Source organism: Chiloscyllium punctatum, chromosome 44 (genome assembly GCF_047496795.1).
Source record: "Chiloscyllium punctatum isolate Juve2018m chromosome 44, sChiPun1.3, whole genome shotgun sequence".
In the NCBI taxonomy this organism is placed as follows: domain Eukaryota; kingdom Metazoa; phylum Chordata; class Chondrichthyes; order Orectolobiformes; family Hemiscylliidae; genus Chiloscyllium; species Chiloscyllium punctatum.
This window is the reverse complement of record NC_092782.1, coordinates 2,771,562-2,794,449: the sequence shown is the minus strand read 5'-3', so window position 1 is coordinate 2,794,449 and position 22,888 is coordinate 2,771,562. Positions and strand designations below refer to the sequence as shown.

The window sequence follows — 22,888 nt, the reverse complement described above, 5'->3', positions numbered from 1 at the left end:
TGTTAAAATATGAGTGACAGAGAACTCCCAAATTCCACTATTTAAAGAAAATAACATCAAGTTGTTTTTAAAACTTTAAAAGTGAACATGAAACAACAACTGTTCATAACTCTAAGGCCTGCTTTCTCTTAACTGCTTACTATCTACCTCCAACTCTGTAACAACATGCTGTTCCAATAAGACACTTATTAAAATGACATCAACTTAATTTCAAAATTCCGTTGTCATCTTCTGTGTCTTTCTTCTTCTGGCTGAAGATCTCCCTGGGTTGTCATCTTTTTTTTAAACTGAGTATGTTTCATATGAAGAAAGTACCTTTGAGAGAGAGTATTTCCTAATTTCCTGAAGAGCATGTTGTAAGCTCTCCCTGCACTTCTGTCGCAATGGCAGTTGCTCTCTGACCAAATTTCTAAATGTCTGTATTTTATACCCCCCAACATCAGATTGTCTCATTGAATTTATTGTTTTGCTAACATCAAACCAAACTCTATTAGGTTTTGGTATCCTGGGGCATAATTTAAACTGATTGGTTAAATTCAAATTGTTGTCAAAACAGAAACCAAAACTCAGGTATCCATTTCACAGCCAAATGTTACATATTTTCAATTTTGCAGTACACTCTGCGACTGCCACCTAGTCACATACAGAGATGCTTGTACTCTCAGTTCAGAACAGCATTCAGACTCTCTTAAAGGTACAGTACACACCTTCAACTTCATACCAATAAAGATTAGTGTAAACTTACACTGGATAGCAAGGTTTTGATTCATGGAGGTATTACAGTTGATCCCTTTTTGCAGTGCAAAAAAGTGTAGGTTTTTCTATTCCTTTTTGGGATGTAGGAGTTGCTGGCTGGCTAGCATTTTTGGCCTCTCCCTCATTGCCCTTGAGAGGGTGGTGGTGAGCTGCCCTTCTTGAAACACTGCAATTTATGTGCTGTAGGTTGACCCATAATGCCACTGGGGAGACAATTCCAGGATTTTGACCCATGATCTTTGAAGGAACAGCAATATATTTCCATGTTTGGATGATGAATGGCTTGGTGGGGAACTTGCAGGTGGTGGTGTTCTCATGTCTCTGCTGCCCTTGCCCTTCTAGATGCAAGAAGTTGAGAGTTTGGAAGGTGCTGTCCAAGGATTTTTGGCAAATTGCTGCAGTGCATTTTGTAGATAGTAGCAGCATTGTGTACTGAGCATTGATGGGGGAGGGAGTGGCTGTTTGTAGATGTGGAGCCAATCAAGCAGGATGCTTTGTCCTGGATGCAGTTAAATTTCAAGTGTTGTTGGAGCTGCACCCATTCAGACAAGTGGGGAGTATTTTATTACACTTCTGATTTGTGCCTTGGGGAGTCAGGAGGTGAGTTACTCACTATATTATTCCTTGCCTCTGACCCACTCTTGTACGCACTGCATTTGTATGGCAAACCCAATTGAGTAACCTCATTGGTCAATGGTAACCTCATAAATGTTGATAATAAGAGATTCAATGATGGTAATACCATTGAATGTCAACGGGCAGTGGTTAGATAATCTTTTATTGGAGATGATCATTGCCTGGCATTCGTGTGGCATAAATGTTACTTGCCACTTGTCAGCCAAGCCTGGATATTTCCAGATCTTGTTGCATTTGAAAATGGACTGCTTCAGTGTCTGAGGAGTTGTGTTGAAATTATATAATCATCAGCAAATGCAAAATATACCCATGTCTGAGCGTGTGTGTGGAGGTTTAAACACCAAGTATGCATTTTGTTTATATCTACAGGGAATATCACAGATGTGAATCAGTTAGAAGCTTTGTAAAATCCTAGCTGAATATCAAACTTTGCATTGTTTCAATCATTTACAACATCTATATTTATCACAGGCAGACTATATTTTTTTTTAATTGTACTATCTCCTGATTATTTTGAGTATTCAAGTCATTTTAGAGAGATGATAAAGTTGAGAAATTTAGTGGAAATTTCTATTAATCATTTATAGAATGTGTTGCCAAATCCTAATTGCCTTGTAGAAGGTGGTGATGAGCTACCTTCATTATCCACTGCAGTCCTGGATTGTAGAGACACCCACACAGTCCTGTTGGGAAGCGAATTCCAAGGTTTTGACCCCACCAGTACTGAAGGAGTGGTGATGTAGTTGGAAGTCAGGATAGTGAGAGATTTGGAAGGGATTTACAGGTGCCATTGCTCTCAGGTATCCACTGCCCTTGGCTGAAGGGGAGTCATACTGGATTCAAATATGTTAACTTTGCTTCTCTCTCCACAGATGCTGCCAGACTTGCTGAGCTTCTCTAGCACTTTGTATTTGCAGCCATACTGACTTGCTATTCACGGCATTTCACTTCTGCCATGCCATCCTAGCTTACCATTCCATTTAGGTACAATTAGGTATTGCACCTCTTATGACCTCCTTCCCACTGGCATCCAATACTGATCATTTGAAATTTGATTCAGTGAGCTGAGGTAGAGAGCGTAAGAATGAACTGACCACTCAATTTCCATTCTGTCTCTCCCAACCCAGTGTAAAACAAAATCCTGTGACTGTAATTTGGAGTACACTAAAAGGGATCGTGGAAGTTTACTTGATAATAGCTTTCAAATGGAATTCAATAAATGCATTACATGGAAATTTTGCAGGTTTATGGAAAATAGCAGGGACCGGGACTAGTTAGTTAGTTCTTTTAAAGAGCTAAAGGACTGCCTTCTCTGCTGTAATAATCATGATATTAAAAAGTGTATTTCTTGATTGCTATTGTGGAGTCACCATAAAGAGAGTGAGCTAGGGTCAAGATCTGAATGGAAATTACAGAGCCAACAGTTCCTATAAAACAATGGGTTAAGTTTATTAAACCTTTATGACTTGAAATTGAACTTTCTCATTGCAAAGATGTGTTGTCATTATTCACTTTGATACTTTCAATAAATTCTAGGGCACAGTTAAGCTGGGAATTAAAAATGTTTTTAAAATGTTCATATCATCACCCAGATAACATAAAATGTAACATATTAGCAAAATTAATTTTTGTACTTACTAATCAAGGTACGGACAGGATTGCTTTCTTCTGCAATGCTGCAGATCTGACCAGTAAGATTTGTTTGATTTTCATTTGTAAGCACAGAGTAACCCCTTTCTGTCAAAGATTGGTTTATTTCAGAGCAGATCTTTACACTTATAGTCTTGAGTGTTTCTTCAAGATTGAAATTTCTTCACAGCATGATCAAGAATGAAAAAGAGAGACACAGTGGGTCGGGTTAGTATTTTGTACATTGGTTATCAAAATGAATTAATTTATTCTTGAGGTGTTCCATACAGACCAAAATGTGATCTTATAGCGAAATAAATTCTCAAGAAGAGCAGAAAATATTTGGAACAGGGCAAACTAATATAATTCATTTTAATGTCATGCATTTGATCCTTTTAGAAAATCCCTGGATTTATATGAAAAAGCAAAACAAAACTTCCAAGCAGTTCGAAAAGCCAATCTAAAAGCAGGTTGAAGCATAGCTGAGGGGAATAAGGTGATGTGAAAACAGAATGCTACTAAGCAACCATTGCCATTTAGGTTTAACTATAGCATGACATGCATACAAGCAATTCCCAGTATAAAATGTGAATATAACATATACACAAGTGAAAAAGACATATTTAGACAGTGTAAGAACTGTAATAATTTTAAAGTTGTAGATAGCTTGCTGTGACCAAATCAACCAATAGAATCTTTTGTACATCCTGGATGCTTCCTGTCTCTATTCCTGATGAAGGGCTTTTGCCCAAAACGTCAATTTTCCCGCTCCTCGGATGCTGCCTGATCTGCTATGCTTTTCCAGTACCACTCTGATCTAAGCTCTGGTTTCCAGCATCTGCAGTCCTCACCTTTGCCCTCTTTTATACACCTGCCGAGACAAATTCTATGCACACACAACCTTGTGCATGTAGAATTAAAATGCATTCCAGCATTTAAAAATGCTTATAGTTCACTTTATTTTAAGAAAAATAAAGTCCATAGGACATGCAAGGGACCCTTTTAAACCAGATACTTCATGCAGTCTTTGTGGTCTCCTCTCGAGACTTATTCAAAAATGTGCTCGAGATTTCAATTCCACTACTGTGGTATCAACAACCCCTTAATTCATAAAATTGTACTGAAAATAACAGCTTGGGAGCGCCTTATTGCAAAATCAGATTTTGTTTTTAAACAGATCGCTCCCGCCCACCCCCCCACCCCCAAATGTCTTAAATGTTGCATTTATAATCTTAAAAATGTGATTTATAATCTGAAATACCATTTAAAAAAGAAAAATCCCCACGTCAGAGTGGTTAGCGAGGTTAGAGCTCAGGGAATACAAGGAGAACTCACCATTTGGATACAGAACTGACTCAAAGGTAGAAGACAGAGTGTGGTGGTAAAAGGTTGTTTTTCAGACTGGAGGCCTGCGAGTGCCACAAGGATCAGTGCTGGGTCGACTATTTTTTATTGTTTACATAAATGATTTGGATGTGAGCATAGGAGATACAGTTAGTAAGTTTGCAGATGACACCAAAATTGAAGGTGTAGTGAACAGCGAAGACATTTTCCTCAGATTACAACAGGATCTTGATCTGATGGGCCAATGGGCTGAGAAGTGGCAGATGGAGTTTAATTTAGATAAGTGTGAGGTGCTTCATTTTGGGAAAGCAAATATTAGCAGGACTTATACACTTAATGGTAAGGTCTTAGGGAGTGTTGCTGAACAAAGAGACCTTGCAGCGCGGGTTCATAGCTCCTTGAAAGTGGAGTCACAGGTAGATAGGATAGTGAAGGTGGTAAAAACAATGACTGCAGATGCTGAAAACCAAATACTGGATTAGTGGTGCTGGAAGAGCACAGCAGTTCAGGCAGCACCCAAGTGAAGGTGGTGTTTGGCATGCTTTCCTTTATTGGTCAGAGTATTGAGTACAGGAACTTGGAGGTCATGTTGCGGCATTAGTTAGGCCACTGTTGGAATATTGCGTGCAATTCTGGTCTCCTTCCTATCGGAAAGATGTTGTGAAACTTGAAAGGGTTCAGAAAAGATTTACAAGAATGTTGCCAGGGTTGGAGGATTTGAGCGACAGGGAGAGGTTGAATAGGCTGGGGCTGTTTTCCCTGGAGCTTCAAAGGCTGAGGGGTGACCTTATAGAGGGGTGTGGATAGGATAAATACACAAAGTCTTTTCTCTGGGGTGGCAGAGTCCAGAACTAGAGGGCATAGTTTTAGGGTGAGTGGGGAAAGATATAAAAGAGACCTAAGGGGCAACATGTTCATGCAGAGGGTGGTACGTGCATGGAATGAGCTGCCACAGGAAATGCTAGTACAATTGCAACATTTAAAAGGCATCTGGATGGGTATATGAATACAAAGGGTTTGGAGGGATATGTGTCAGGTGTTGACAGGTAGGACTAGATTGGGTTGGCATATCTGGTTGGCATGGACAGGTTGGGCCGAAGGGTCTGAAGTGGTGTACAGGGATACAAAAGTTTAGAAGACATTAGGATAGATATATGAATAGGAAAGGTTTGGAAGGATATGGGCCAGGAGCAAGCAGGTGAGACTAGTTTAGTTTGGGATTATGTTCGGCTTGGACTGGTCAGACCAAAGGGTCTGTTTCCATGCTTTATGACTCTATGATCCAACTGTCAGAGTGAACAGAATGTCTGGGACTCTTGTTTATATCTGTCAGGCAGGGCTCCCTGATTGAGTATGTTAATCCAGTCCAATCGGGAACTCATTCTATGAGATCTAACTGACTGACCTTGTCATAATTAAATTTCCTAATACTGTTGTGATTCATTTTGTTGGAACATAAATGTTGAGATTCAGTCACTAAAGAGAATTTAACCCGCAAACCCCAATACCAACATATTGATCATATCTATTCTACTGTAAACACATTCAAAGGCAGTTTATGGGAACCAATGCATTCACTAGCCACTGTAATGCACCTCCCTGCATCAAACTCAACTAGAATCAATTGAGACATGAACGCAGATTTTTATCACATCACTAATTTTCCAACTTGAATGTTTAATTTGCAGGGAAAAGTAATTACAGGGTTAAAAGGTATAGATCAGTGTCTGTAGAACCATTTGGACAGCTCTACCAACTAAACATCATAGGAGTGACAAGCTGAATGGCCTTTCACTATGAAGATAACATTGCAGTGTTCAAATCGTGGGATGTGTTCTTTTCTAGCTGATCAAATTTTCATTATTTGCATTCAGATGTTGAAAATAAAAATGGTTGGAAACTTAACATTACTGAAAAGAATATCTGGGTAAAAAGAATAAAAACATGCAGCTTCACTTGTATAAATAGAAATATGTATTAAGAGCATTGGGAGGCCATTCAGTCCCTCGAGCCTGTTGTCATTCAAAAAGATGTTAGTTTCTTTTCCATCTACCCCCAATAACCTTGGACTCCCATGCCTAACAAGCATATACCTACAACTACCTTAAAAAAATATTCGATAACCCTGCCTCCGTTATCTTCTAAGACAGAGGTCCAAAGTTGCACAACCCTCAGGAAAAACATCTAATCAAGTATTCCCTGAAAAAGGTGGCCCCTAGTTTTTGACTGACCCACAAGAAGAAACATCCTATCCACATCCGCCTGGGCAATGCTGTGCAAGATCCTATTTAGTTCAACTAAATCTCCCTTCAATCTAGTGGAAACGAGCTTAGGCTGTTCAAGCTCTCCTTATAAGACAACCTGTTCTATCCAGGTATCAATCTAGTGACTCACCTGTGAAACATACATCTTTTCTAAGTAGAGGAGAGCAAAACTGCACACAGTGAGAGATATAGTCTCATTAATTACAAAACTAAAGTGTAACTCCTTACTTTTTCATTCAGTTCCTCTCATAGTAAAGGAGAGCATTCCATTAGCCTTCTTCATTACTTGCTGTACCTACATATTAACTTTTTTGTGACTTGTGCAATAGAAAAGCTAGATCACTCTGCACCTCAGAGTTCAACAATTGTTCGGTGTGTAGGCAAAACTCTGCGATTTCAGTCTTCCTGTCAAAGTGAAGACCTTTCCCACTTTATCCTCCACCTGCCAGACCTATGCCCATTTAACTCACCAAATCTGACTGAAACCTCCTGACGTCTTCACAGTATATATTCCTATTTATTTTCTGTGTCATCACAAATTTAGCTATTATGCCTTTGTTGCCCTCTTCATCTAAGTCAGTGGTATAAATTGTAAAAAGCCAGAGTACCACTGTGAGCAGGATTCCACTTGTCACATCTTGCCAATCAGCATCAAATGCAGCTAGTACAGAATGAAGGCTTAGGGGTTTGTCAAGTATGAGAATTTTAATGGTTAATCTCTTTTTTCTTAATAAAAGGGTAAACTCGAAAAATACTGAAAGCAACTAATGCAATATTTAAGTAAGATTTTCTGTTTACGTTAAAACGTAGTTACTTTCAGGCTTAAAACCAGGAAGCTCTTTAAACGGATAGTGGCTGAGGTATAGCTCGCTAATTAAAGAGCTGCGTAAAACTAGCTCTTAAAAATAGAGCAAAGCCAACTCATCTAAGTCAAAAGTGGAATAAATACACAGCCTTTACTAGTGGAGCCAGTACTGGGCGTAGCTGGCAAAGTGGAAGACTTGGGTGTTTGATCGTGTGGGAGTTCAGTGAAGTGGGGGAAGGACACTTTTTCATTTCTCCCCTATTTGGAATGCACCACTTCAGTTGCAGGGTGGCAACACTGTTCCCTTTGAAAATCAAGAGTGGAAAAGAAGAATGACATCATAGACTTCATGTAAGCTGATCAACTGGTAAGTGCTTACATTAATTTTCAGTTGTAAGTTGAATCAGCATTTGATATAAATATAATAAATAATAAATTAAAAATAATAAATAATAAAGAACAAATAACTTTGTGACTAAATTAAAACTACATGTAACTAACACACAATGGGGAAATATGGACTACATTCTAGCTGTGTACGCTGGAACTTCTGGACCCAAAATAATCCAAGGGAAACACAGCTGTAGTAAGTGTTGAAAAGTACGAGATCCCTAACTCAGCATCATTATTTTTTAAGGCAGAATTGAAGACATTGTGATACATCAATGGAGAGCACAGCGATAGCTGGACAATTTGTTCCAGCAGGTGGGTACACACCTTATGAAATCTGTCTGCCCTATCCTATGTAGTAAAGATGTAACCATAGACGAGTCAAGCAAGGGGTCAGAGAATACTGTAGTCCGGAACTTGAGCTGTTATACTTACCTACCAAGTTTGAGATGCTCACCCATGTGGGTGAAAGCGAATGTCTTTTGGAGGAGAAATTGACTGAGCAGGCATATTTCAAGGTGAAAGGAATGCCCTGTGCAAGAATTATGTTTTCCTGTTGTGGTTCTGTTCGCCGAGCTGGGAATTTGTGTTGCAGACATTTCGTCCCCTGTCTAGGTGACATCCTCAGTGCTTGGGAGTTTCCTGTGAAGCGCTTCTGTGATCTTTCCTCCGGCATTTATAGTGGTTTGTCTCTGCCGCTTCCGGTTGTCAGTTCCAGCTGGCCGCTGCAGTGGTCGGTATATTGGGTCCAGGTCAATGTGCTTATTGATTTGAATCTGTGGATGAGTGCCATGCCTCCAGGAATTCCCTGGCTGTTCTCTGTTTGGCTTGTCCGATAATAGTAGTGTTGTCCCAGTTGAATTCATGTTGCTTGTCATCTGCATGTGGGGCTACTAAGGATAGCTGGTCGTGTCGTTTTGTGGCTAGTTGGTGTTCATGGATGCAGATCGTTAGCCGTCTTCCTATTTGTCCTATGTAGTGTTTTGTGCAGTTCTTGCATGGGATTTTGTACACTACATTGGTTTTGCTCATGCTGGGTATTGGGTCCAAACTACTGGACCTATGACTCACAACACACTTCACATTCAACAGCCAAATATATGAACAAATCAACGGCACACCCATGGGCTCACCCATCTCTGGACTCATAGCAGAAGCAGTAATGCAGAGATTAGAACAAACAGTCTTACCGCAAATTCAAACCAAACTCTGTTGTCAGATATGGAGATGACACCTTTGTAATCATTAAAAACACAGAAATAGAGAACACACACCGGATCATCAACGCCACACTCACAGGAATCCGATTCACTAGAGAGGAAGAAAAAGGACAACCAACTCCCATTCCTAGACGTGATGGTACAGAGAACACCGAACAGAGAATTCACCACAAAGGTTTACAGGAAAGCCACACACACAGACCAAGTCCTAAACTACGAAAGCAACCACCCCAACACACACAAAAGAAGTTGCATCAAGACACTATTCAAAAGGGCCACAACACACCAGAACTGCAAAAAGAGGAAGAAGAACACCTATACAATGTATTCACCAAAAACAGATACCCGCGCAATTTCATCAACAGATGACCTAAGGGAAAGACAACGGAACGAGGACATGCACCAACCCAAAGGACTAGCCACACTACCATACATCAAGAGCATTTCTGAACTGACAGCCAGACTACTGCGACCACTTGGACTCATAACAGCACACAAACCAACAGCCACTCTCAGACAACAACTCACCAGAACGAAGGACCCGATACCCAGCATGAGCAAAACCAATGTAGTGTACAAAATTCCATGCAAGGACTGCAAAAAACACTACATAGGACAAACAGGAAGACAGCTAATGATCCGCATCCATGAACACCAACTAGCCACGAAACGACATGACCGGCTATCCTTAGTAGCCACACACGCAGATCACAAGCAACATGAATTCGACTGGGACAACACTACTATTATAGGACAAGCCAAACAGAACAGCCAGGGAATTCCTAGAGGCATGGCACTCATCTACAGATTCAAATCAATAAGCACATCGACCTGGACCCAATATACCAACCACTGCAGCGGACAGCTGGAACTGACAACCGGAAGCGGCAGATTCAAACCTCTACAAATGCTGGAGGAAAGATCACAGAAGTGCTTCACAGGAGGCTCCCAAGCACTGAGGATGTCACCTAGACAGGGGACGAAACATCTGCAACACAAATTCCCAGCTCGGCGAACAGAACCACAACAACGAGCACCCGAGTTACAAATCTTCTCACAAACATTGAATTATGTTTTCCTCACAAGCACTGAATACTGTGTAAATTTCCAATACAAGACATTTGAAATCTGGACTTTAAAACAAATAAAAAGGATACAAAAAAACTGAATACAGTAATATTTCACTCCCAGAATTTTACTTCAAAAAGTACAAAAACAAGACCTCATCCTTGGCTTTGACCTGACATGAGTCAATGCAGTATCATGGAATACAACCTCAATTCTAGTAGCTGATTGAAAGAAATTGATTTTCTACTATATGATAAAAGAGATGGATAGAAAAATCAAACTCACTTGTCATGCATGCCCTCAAGCAGAACTACAATAACTCGCTTTAATTTTTCTGCAAAGTCAGGTAGTCCTGAAATGGTTGCCCCCATCATGTTGTAGATGATCAACATTATATAGGCCACAAGCCTTTGCAGGTTCAGTCTTTGCTGCAGTTCTTGGAGTCGTGATCGATCAGTCATCAGAGTCTAAAATCAAATCAAAGATAGTTCATGGCATTCAAAATATCTTATGTCACTAGTAGTTTCTGTGATCATTTAGTACTACAGAAAAGATATTCTTCCATCTCATTACATGGTGAAATATTTGCAAATATATTTTCTCCTTCCCACTTCATGATTTTTCCAGACCATTCACCAAATGTAGCTAACATACTATCTCCTGAATCTCTATCAATGCCTTTTGGATCAGCATACGTTCCTTCCTTCCATAAATTCTGCTGCATTGTAATTTGAAATAATTATACAAATAGGTTTGTTGTCTAACACCATGCCATTATGAAGGGGGATTAGGATCAATATTTGTAACTCCCAGACAGTCAACACCTGAACTCGCTTTCCATCCAAATTAGTTACTTATATAGGCAACATGATAGTGATTTGAAAAAAAGTGCCTAACACTTCATATTGTTAAGACTGTGTTGGAGAAGTCATATTTTCAAAAATCCAAACAGCCAGCCAACAACTGATGAGACTATATTACAAACTTTATTGAAGATATGAAGAGAAATTAAACAAATCAAGCAGCATTAACACCATAGCATGCGTTTAAACTATTAACTCAGTTTTACTTTACAATTCCCTACAACCCCAGTCAAAGTGTTCTTTTATGTTACAAAACTCCTTGAAGCTTCATTCACGTTTTCCGATTGAGCAGAAAAAGGTATGCCACAGTCCTCTGGAAGTTACTTTCATATTCCAGTTATTGTTTAACATCAAGTAATGGAAGGATCCCCATGCAATTGGTAAGGGAAGACACTCTGGCTCTATAATAATAAGATGGCAAACCCATATCGCTGATTGTCTTTGTACTGCAACCTATGATCTTGTAAGATGAAACCATATTAGTTTTTAAATGCAATTAACTCCAAGCTTCTTTGTATTGTACACATGTCTAGGTTTCTCAACAATTTGAGAATCAGATGTTTCCCATTTGCCTACAATTAAATTTCTTAAAATTTTATTTCTTAAAATTAATTATATCCTGACAAGAATTATGAATCGGATATTTACAATCAAAATCTCCAAATGAGAATGGTACTACCAGGCACCTAGAAGCAAGTACAAAACGTAATATTTCTCCACAAGAGTGAAAATGAAAATATTTACTTTTAAATATTCTATACATATGATTTGGTCTTGTTAATTCTTTGAAAATAGCAAAATAAAAGCCACCCAGATAATTAGACTTTTTAAAAAACAAAATGCAGCTGTAGAGCCGTTGGTTTATATTGAATTTCTCTGGGTTTAATCTACCCATGCCAAATCCATTATTCAACCTTCATTTTGTTAGGGCCAGAGTACTGGCCCAATTCGATGAGTGATAGTTGGTTCCTCCATGTCACCCTTTCCCTCATGTTGCTACCTATTTCAGCTTTTTGTTCAGCTACTACAAGTGTCCTAGCCATCTCTTCTCATGAGGTATTCTCAGTTTCCAAACTCATCTTGCTGCTTTTTATCCCCCCAAATTGTTACGGTTAAACTTTTCTTAACACATGTATGCTGATCTGCAGCAGTTCAAGCAACAACTCACCACCACCTTCTGAAAAGGCAATTAGGATTAAGCAATAAATACTGGCCCATCCAATGAAGCACACATATCCTAAATGATAAAATTTGAAATACAATTTAGTGGCAGACTGGAAACCAAGGTGAACCTGCTCCAAAAGGTGACTGGTTTATTATAATGAATGACAAAGGATCATAGAGAACTGGTTGTGTTTTAATAGAAAGACTGACTGGTAATGGGTGTTCGTGGTGGTGGTGGTGGTGGGGGTGGGGTTGGACGGGGTGGCGGGGGAGAAGAGAGCAAGAAATGCTGAGTGATGCCTAATAACTATCTTTGTACCACCAAATAAATTTGATTGCTCTTTCATGATAGTTAAGTATTTATATTTTAATGACAGTCATGTAAATAAAATCACAAAATGGCAGACTCAAAAAAGAGCAAAGAAGTGTAAGGAATGCTTTGCTATTTTATGTGCTCTATATAAAAGACAAACCACCATCAATTGATCACATTTTATTGGAGAAAAATAAAATGCAAAATCAAAAAAAAATCCATCTGCATCTAGTAGATCAAGAGTTGAGCCCATTAGTGGTGTCAGCATAACCATCATAATGCAGGTGTTTGAAGATATTTAAATTACACAGGCACAACAGGAACAGCCAAATATGAATTCCCTTCTAAAGATATGAGAAGAATATTCAGCAAGTTTACAAGGCTAGAAATTTGACTTGGACCATGGCACAAAATGGAATATGGTGTACAATGGACTTGTAGTCCAGCAAGTAAGCTAGCTGTGTGTCAGGATGTCCAAGACTGTAGGGAGGCTGTGGAGAAGGTAGCACTGACAGGGACTACTTACAGACACAGAGATGGGCTCAAGTGCGTATACTTCAATGCAAGGAGTATCAGAAATAAGGTGGGTGAACTTAAGGCGTGGATCGGTACCTGGGACTACGATGTTGTGGCCATCACGGAAACATGGATAGATGAGGGACAGGAATGGCTGTTGGAGGTTCCTGGTTACAGATGTTTCAGTAAGATTAGGGAGGGTGGTAAAAAAGGAGGGGGGGTGGCATTGCTAATTAGAAATGGTATAACGGCTGCAGAAAGGAAGTTTGAGGGGGATCTGCCTCTGGAGGTAGTATGGGCTGAAGTCAGAAATAGGAAAGGTGCAGTCACCTTGTTGGGTGTTTATTATAGGCCCCCCAATAGCAGCAGAGATGTGGAGAAACAGATTGGGAAACAGATTTTGGAAAGGTGCAGAAGCCACAGGGTCGTAGTCATGGGCGACTTCAACTTCCCAAATATTGATTGGAAGCTCTTTAGATCAAGTAGATTGGATGGGGCGGTGTTTGTGCAGTGTGTCCAGGAAGCTTTTCTAACGCAGTATGTAGATTGTCCAACCAGAGGGGAGGCCATATTGGATTTGGTACTCGGTAATGAACCGGGACAAGTGGTGGGCTTGTTAGTGGGTGAACATTTTGGTGATGGCGACCACAATTCTGTGACTTTCACCTTGGTTATGGAGAGAGATAGGTGCGCACAACAAGGAAGTTTTTACAATTGGGGGAAGGGAAATTACGATGCTGTAAGACAGGATTTGAGGAGCATACGTTTGGAGCATAGGCTGTCAGGGAAGGATGTGGTGGAAATGTGGGACGTTTTCAAGGAGCAGATACGACGTGTCCTTGATATGTATGTACCGATCAGGCAGGAAAGAAATGGTCGTGTGAGGGAGCCTTGGTTGACGAGGGAGGTTGAATGTCTAGTAAAGAGGAAGAAGGAGGCTTACTTAAGGTTGAGGAAACAAGGTTCAGACAGAGCAGTGGAGGGATACAGGATAGCCAGAAGGGACCTGAAGAAAGGGATTAGGAGAGCTAAGAGAGGGCATGAAAAATCCCTGGCGGATAGGATCAAGGATAACCCCAAGGCATTCTATGCGTATGTGAGAAACCTGAGAATGACGAGAATGAGGGTAGGTCCGATCAAGGACAGTGGTGGGAGACTGTGTATTGAGTCGGAAGAGATAGGAGAGGTCTTGAACAAGTACTTCTCTTCAGTATTTACGAACGAGAGGGACCGTATTGTTGAAGAGGAGAGTGTGAAACGGACTGATAAGCTAGAAGAGATACCTTTTAGGAAGGAAGATGTGTTGGACATTTTGAACAACTTGAGGATAGACAAGTCCCCCGGGCCTGACGGGATATATCCTAGGATTATGTGGGAAGCAAGAGAGGAAATTGCAGTACCGTTGGCAATGATCTTCTCGTCTTCACTGGCAACTGGGGTGGTACCAGGGGACTGGAGAGTAGCGAATGTTGTGCCCCTGTTCAAAAAAGGGAATAGGGATAACCCCGGGAATTACAGGCCAGTTAGTCTTACTTCTGTGGTAGGCAAAGTAATGGAAAGGGTACTGAGGGATAGGATTTACGAGTATCTGGAAAGACACTGCTTGATTAGGGACAGCCAGCACGGATTTGTGAAGGGTAGGTCTTGCCTTACAAGTCTTATTGAATTCTTCGAGGAGGTGACCAAGCATGTGGATGAGGGTAGAGCAGTGGATGTAGTGTACATGGATTTTAGTAAGGCATTTGATAAGGTTCCCCATGGTAGGCTTATGCGGAAAGTCAGGAGGCATGGGATAGAGGGAAATTTGGCCAATTGGATAGAAAACTGGCTAACCGGTCGAAGTCAGAGAGTGGTGGTAGATGGTAAATATTCAGCATGGAGTCCAGTTACAAGTGGAGTTCCGCAGGGATCAGTTCTGGGTCCTCTGCTGTTTGTAATTTTTATTAATGACTTAGAGGAGGGAGTCGAAGGGTGGGTCAGTAAATTTGCAGATGATACAAAGATAGGTGGAGTTGTGGACAGTGAGGAGGGCTGTTGTCGGCTGCAGAGGGACTTAGATATGATGCAGAGCTGGGCTGAGGAGTGGCAGATGGAGTTCAACCCTGCCAAGTGTGAGGTTGTCCATTTTGGAAGAACAAATAAGAATGCGGAATACAGGGTTAATGGTAGGGTTCTTGGTCAGGTGGAGGAACAGAGGGATCTTGGGGTCTATGTACATAGATCTTTGAAGGTTGCCACTCAGGTGGATAGAGTTTGTAAGAAGGCCTATGGAGTATTATCGTTCATTAGCAGAGGGATTGAATTCAAGAGTCGTGAGGTGATGTTGCAGCTGTACAGGACTTTGGTTAGGCCACATTTGGAGTACTGTGTGCAGTTCTGGTCGCCTCACTTTAGGAAAGATGTGGAAGCTTTGGAGAGGGTGCAGAGAAGATTTACCAGGATGTTGCCTGGAATGGAGAGTAGGTCGTACGAGGATAGGTTGAGAGTTCTCGGCCTTTTCTCGTTGGAACGGCGAAGGATGAGGGGTGACTTGATCGAGGTTTATAAGATAATCAGAGGAATAGATAGAGTAGACAGTCAGAAACTTTTTCCCCGGGTACAACAGAGTGTTACAAGGGGACATAAATTTAAGGTGAAGGGTGGAAGGTATAGGGGAGATGTCAGGGGTGGGTTCTTTACCCAGAGAGTGGTGGGGGCATGGAATGCGCTGCCCGAGGGAGTGGTAGAGTCAGATTCATTGGCGACCTTTAAGCGGCATTTGGATAGGTACATGGATGGGTGCTTAATCTAGGATAGAAGTTCGGCACAACATCGTGGGCCGAAGGGCCTGTTCTGTGCTGTATTGTTCTATGTTCTATGTTCTATAAAGCAATTTTTCCCATTTTAGAGACAAATTTCTAATTGATAAAATTGTTTGTGTAGAGGGAAGTACTTCTTCTACTTAATTTAATTACAATCTTTGCAAATGAATGGTTGAAAGTCTAAAATTTCCATTGTAGTCTGGCCTGGGATGAAGTATTCCTCTCTGGAGATTGCCAATTTGCTCGTTCTGATAAACAAATAGTTTTTATTTAGGATGCGTTCCATAAAATCAAGACTTGACAACCTCATCCCATATTCCAATGGATGGAAGATGATTATAGAAGTTGTGCTGTGACAAAGACACTGGAGAAAGTTTCTGCAGCACCACATGTCAGAGAGGGTATTTTCTCATGACAGCTGATTCCTTGCACATTATTCTTGGTTCCAAAACAATATTGTTTAATGGCAGACTCTCTGATCCCGTGCTATTTAAAATGCTATTGCAATTCTCCCGCAAGAGACCGTTCCAATTTTTCTGTCTTCAGGATATCTTTAAAGGCAGCACAGTCTTTTCTTAATAAAATCGTGAACATTCAAATTGTCAAAAGATTTCCCCATAATGATCTGGCCTGATGAAACTTAAATTTTCATCCTCAAATCCTCTTTAAATTGTTGGACCTAAAAGTTCGAAAGATCCTGAAGAGCTCAAAATTTCAAACAGGTTGCTCAAACTCAGTTTCTACAACTTTGGAAAATGTTCCAAATTCACAAGAGTTTCAGAATCTCTTATACAAAAATCATAATATTTACCTCAGGTAAGGGCTTATTGTCGTAGTCCCATTGCAACAACTTCAAATAACCATTGCTTAGTACAGATGATGGACTGAGGGGAAGACTGGAACTCCCGTCAGTGTCAGAAGGTGAGGTGTCTGAGGTGGTCATAGATGCCGATACTTCAGTAACAGACTCCTTTAACCACTGAGTTGTATAATCAAGAGCATCTACAAACAGAAATATAAATGTTTGTGGAGAATTAAATATTGCTCAAGTATGTAAATATCCTATAGAATTAAAATGATCTTTAAAGAAAAAAAAATCACCACCAGCTTTATAGTCAACAGTGCCATTTAGTTCAGAAGGGGGTAATGAAAACAATCATCCTCAGTAGATTTCTGCCTATTTCTGCATTTCCCACACAGTCCATAAACAGAAATCAGAATGTGTAGAAGCCATCATATATAATAGGAATTAATATTCTGAGGAAGGGTCACTTGACCACAGACATTAACTCTGATTTCTCACCACAGATGCTGCCAGCTTTGCAGAGTTTTTCCAGCAATTTCTGCTTTTGTTCCATTTACAGCATCTGCTGCTTTTTTTGGTTTTTGGAATTAATATCAGGTGGTTCAAAACATTTTCTGAACATTTATTCTTCCCACATCTGCATTATTTATATAGGGTCTATCATCCTGTAGCCTCTCAGCAACACTGGACCTATTAAATTCTGTGGGATATCTTCCCTTTGTACTTATACCAATCAATGTCCCACTTGTGTTTTAATGTCCTTCTATGTTACCTTAAAAATTATTTGCGTTCAAAGTTAGATGTCACTCCTTATCTGGAGGATGTCAAATGCTTTGTCCTTAAGATGAATCCAGCCACTTCCCAAACTTATACATATAAAACGTTCACTCAAATATCTTAAACAAAAATTCATTCTACACAATATTAGCAAGAACCAGAGAGGAAGGACCGAGCAGTGGGCCTTCTTATTTGGTTAAGTATTGTACATTTATCACACATCACTATTAAATCTACTAAAAACTTACAGGGCTGTTTATTGAGATAATCCTGGAACTTGCTTCGCTCGTAATCAACTGAACATTGTTGGATGTGTGGTCGGATATTTTGAATGGTGAAGTTGACCATATCCATTGCCATCAAATCAAGAACATGAAATATCTCTCTGGTAAAGAAATACAAAGCTCACTCACAAAATTAAGAAACAACGTTTTATTAGAAATGTATGTAAGAAAAAAAAAAGTAACACTTTGGTCAGAAAATATATTGGTCCTCTTTTTAAAAATCAATACATGCTTATTGTGAAGTGGAAACTTTTCAATTTCCGGAATAAACTTAAAACACTTAAAAGAAGCAGCATCTAACTCTATCCTCCCCATTTCACCACCATGCAGACAAATAATTTACCTGAACAATGGAACTATCCCAGTAATTGATTTCAATTTTTTAACATCATCATCCCGAATTGGAGCACAGAACTTTCCCATTAATGTCACAATATATGCAGCCAGTTTATGGATATCAATAGCATTGTGCTCAGCCTGCTGTTTGATTAGATCCAAATCTAGAACCTCAGAGATCTGGTTTCGAAGTCGGTTTTGGCCAGGTAGCAGAAATGAGAGTAGAATCTAAACAATAAAAAAGGAGTTACATAAATTAGAAGGCTTGCTTCTATAATATTAGATGTTACACCAGCAATAAATAATTTCATTTTTTACTTTCAGTTAGGTGGCTTCAACACTTGCCCCACAACTGGACATACATTTGGTAATATTTTTTTCTATATTCCTATGCCTGAGCCATCTTCTTGGCTAATTTCAGGGATAGTGTGCCATTGCCTTCACTTTGGTGCAGGTTTGGAATAGGAACACTGCTGAAGTAAGAAATGGAACAAAAAAACTGGAGAAGTTTAAACATCGTAAAGTTATGCGAATTATGATGAACAAGGGAAGGTGACATCATTAGAGATAATGGAATAAAAAATGATGTGCTCAGAAGGAAATAGGCATCTCTTTGACATTCCCATCATTGCAGTTTATATTCTTACAAATTAACTCCAAATGAGAGACTGAAGGAAGACATTATAGAATTGAGAACCAAAATCAAACTTGTTATGGGAAATTGGACTGGCATTGTTGGAGAAGGAAGAAATGCCAAAGATGTAGGACCAAAAGTGACGAGGCAATGGGAGCAGATGAGATACATGTAAGGATTCTGAAGGGACAGCAGAAATTGCAGAGGCACTGGCCATAATCTTTCAGTCTTCCGTGGATCCAAACAGCATGCCAGAAACTTGAAAGAATTGATAACTGACAGCACAACAGTGTGGAACTCCAAAAAGATTTGACAAGTTGGTGAAATGGGGTGATGAGGTTCAATGCAGAGAAGTGTAAGTTGACACATTTTGGTAAGAAGAGCACTGAAAGACATAAAACAGGGAGTACAATTCTAAATGGGGTGCAAGGGCAGAGACACCTGGGCCTGTGTGGACAGATTATTGAAGGTGGCAGATCAGGTGGAAAAGACAGGAGTTAAAGCTATAAAATATCCTCTTTATTAATTGGGCATAGAGGCCAAGAGTAAGGAGGTGCTGTTGTACAAGATACTGCAAGCACAGAAGGAGGATTATTCAAACTACATAGAACATTACAGCACAGTCCAGACCCTTCAGCCCTCGATGTTGCGCCGAATTGTGAAACTAATCTGAAGCCCATCTAACCTATACTATTCCATTCTCGTCCATATGTCTATCCAATGACCATTTAAATGCCCATAAAGTTGGCGAGTCTACTATTGTTGCAGGCAGTGTGTTCCATACACCTACTACTGAGTAAGGAAATTACCTCTGACATCTGTCCTATATCTATCACCCTCAATTTGAAGCTATGCCCCCTCGTGCTAGTCATCACCATCCGAGGAAAAAGGCTCTCATTGTCAGCCAGTCTAACCCTCTGATTATCTTAAATGTCTCAATTAAGTCACCTCTCAACCTTTTTCTCTCTAATGAAAACAGCCTCAAGTCCCTCAACCTTTCCTCATAAGATCTTCCCTCCATATCAGGCAACATTCTAGTAAATCTCCTTTGAACCATTTCCAAAGCTTCCACATCCTTCCTGTAATGCGGTGCCAGAACTGCACGCAATACTCCAAGAGCAGCCGCACCAGAGTTTTGTACAGCTGCAGCATGACCTCATGGTTCCAAGACTTGATCCTTCTACTAACAAAAGCTAACACACTGTACACCTTCTTTACAGCCCGGTCAACCTCCCAGGCAACTTTGAGTGATCTATGTACATGGACACAGAGATCTCTCTGCTCACTACACTAAGAATCTTACCATTCACCCAGTACTCCTTCCAAAGTGAATCACCTCACACTTTTCTGCATTAATCTCCATTTGCCATCTCTCAGCCCAGTCCTGCAGCTTATCTATGTCCCTCTGTAACTTACAACATCCTTCAGCACTATCCACAACTGTACCGACCTTCCCGTCATCCGCAAATTTACTAACGCATCCTTCTACGCCCTCATCCAGGTCACTTATAAAAATAACAAATAGCAATGGAGCCAAAACAGATCCTTGCGGTACACCACTTGTAACTGAACTCCAGGATGAACATTTCCCATCAACTACCACCCTCTCTTCTTTCAGCTAGCCAATTTCTGATCCAAACAGCTAAATCGCCCTCAATCCCATGCCTCTGAATTTTTGCAATAGCCTACTATGGCGAACCTTATCAAATGCCTTACTGAAATCCATAAACACTACATCAACTACTTTAGCCCCATTCACCCATTTGATCACCTTCTCAAAGAACTGAATAAGGTTTGTGAGGCATGACCTACCCTTCACAAAACCATGTTGACTATCCCTAATCAATTTATTCCTATCGAGAGGATTATAAATCCTCTCTCTTATAACATTTTCCAACACTTTACCCACAACTGAAGTAAGGGTCACTGGTCTATAATTGCCAGGGATGGGGTCTCTACTCCTTTCTTAAACAAGGGAACAACATTTGTTATCCTCCAGTCTTCTGGTACTATTCCTGTACACAATGACGACACAAAGATCAAAACTAGTGGAAAGACTAATAACAGTAGGCATGAATTTGGAAGGAAGGTGATAATGGACAAAACCAAAAAGGGATGGATACCTCAAAAATCACCAAGATATACAATCAAAGAATCACCACAGTGTGGAAGGAGGCCATTCAGCCCACTGAATCCACACTGACTTTCCAAAGAGCATCCCATCCAGATCCACTGCCCTACTCCATCCTTGTCATGTTGCATTTCACATGGCTAATTCATCTAGCCTACACATCCCTAGATACTATGGGTAATTTAGCATTGCCAATCCACCTAACATCTTTGGTCTGTGGAAGTAAACCAGAACACCCAGGGAAAACCCACGCAGACATGGGGAGAAAGTCTGTGTGGCACTTGCACAGTTGAACCAGGTCCCTGGCACTATGAGGCAGCAGTGCTAATCATCGAGCCACTATGCCACTCTATATATTCCTACATCCACAAAACAAAATACATGCAAGAAGCGTGACTAAATCATCTGGTTTCTGGATCATTTCAGACCAGCTGCATGACAAAAATGCATGTTGGAATCCCGCAGAGTTCCTGATATGTGAACCTACATAGAAATTGCCCAGAAGGCCTAAATTCCATGATGAGAAATTCCACTGTTCCCTACAACCCTTTGAATGTCTCTAACTAGGAATTAAAGTCGAAGACTTCAGCCAGACAATTGACATCTCTAACACCCAACCACTCAACTCCTCTCTCCCCGGTTGGCCTGAGCGACTATCTTCCTGACCCAAGCTAACTACTTTACCTTACTCTTCCTAACACTCAAGGACTGGGGACGAAACGTCTGCAACACAAATTCCCAGCTCGGTGAACAAAACCACAACGAGCACCCAAGCTACAAATCTTCTCCCAAACTTTGAACTCAAGGACTAGCTCAGGCCCTTTAAATCTTACCATACATCAGCTGGATGCCATAAACAGAGGGTGTGCCCTGTCTCCTTCCAATTCTATTCCATTCCAAAGGGAATTCTGAATGGACACTATGACCCATGATCAGAAGATCCTGGGTGAAAAAAGAAACTTACAGCAGCAATCAGTCTTCATTGTTGCTGTTCTGGACATTTGGGCCCAAATGTTTAAAAATCATTATGGAAGATACGACAAACAAATAAGAACAATTGCAAATTGGAACTGCCACATTTGTTAAGATGTAACTGTCAATGGCTGTAAATATGGAAACAAGAACTTAGGGAAATAGTGATATCTTGAAAAGTGTCCACATTACAGAGGTGGTGGTGCTGGCTGTGTTAAAATGCATACAAGATAGATAAATTACTGGGACCTGATCAGGTGTATCTCTGAATTTTGTGGGAAGCTAGGGAAGTGTTTGTTGGGCCCCTTGCTGAGATGTTTGCATCATCAATAGTCACAGGTGAGACGTCAGTAGACTGGAGATTGGCTAATCGATGCCATTATTTAAGAAAAGTGGTAAGGAAAAGCCACGGAACTATAGACTGGTGAGCCGATATCAATGATGGGTATGTTTTTGGAAAGGAATTACATATATTTGGAAAGGCAAGGAATGAGTACACATAGCCAAGATGGCTTTGTACGAGGGAAATCATGTCTCACTAACTTGATTTTTATTTTGAAAAAGTTATAAAGAAGATTGATGCAAGCTGTACACACACATTGCTTATATGAAGTTCAGCGTGGTTTTTGACAAAACTCCACATGGTGGACTGGTGATCAGATGAATCCAGGGAAAGGTAGCCAATTTGATATAAAATTAGCTTGCAGATAGGAGATAGGGTGGTGGTGGAGGGTTGCCTTTCTGGAGGCCTGTGACCCACGATATGCTGCTTTTTGTTGTTTATACAAGTGATTTGGATGTGAATATAGGAGGAATGGTTATAAGTTTGTAGTTGACATCAAAATTGGTGGTGTAATGGATGGTGAAGAAGGTTATCTCAGAGTACAATGGGACCTTGAGTTGATGGGCAAATGGTCCAAGGAGTGGCAGATGGAGTTTAATTTAGATAAATGTAAGGTGTTGCACTTTGGAAAAGCAAATGAGGACAGGACCTATACACCTAAATGGTAAGGTCCTGGGTGTGTTGCCAAACAATGAGACCTTGGAGTGCAGGTTCATAGTTCCTTGAAGGTGGAATCACAGGTGCACAAGCTCATGAAGGCAGCATTTGGTATGCTTGCCTTTATTGGTCAGTGCATGGTGTATAGAAGTTGAGATGTCACAGTATGGCTGTATAAAG

General features: G+C 40.4%; 1 protein-coding gene across 7 annotated transcripts in view; it reads right to left on the bottom strand.

The window, feature by feature from the left end:
• LOC140466670 (T-complex protein 11-like protein 2) overlaps positions 1-22,888 on the bottom strand; it is a 47,867-nt gene that overhangs the window by 2,980 nt on the left and 21,999 nt on the right. For all 7 annotated transcript variants that reach the window (XM_072562118.1, XM_072562115.1, XM_072562117.1 and 4 more), the window contains 5 exons: positions 17,979-18,199; positions 17,600-17,736; positions 16,581-16,771; positions 10,398-10,579; positions 3,031-3,203 (listed from right to left, as the gene is read on the bottom strand). In XM_072562118.1, the coding sequence (XP_072418219.1) occupies positions 3,031-3,203; positions 10,398-10,579; positions 16,581-16,771; positions 17,600-17,736; positions 17,979-18,199 (904 nt within the window). The remainder of the gene's footprint in view (positions 1-3,030; positions 3,204-10,397; positions 10,580-16,580; positions 16,772-17,599; positions 17,737-17,978; positions 18,200-22,888) is intronic.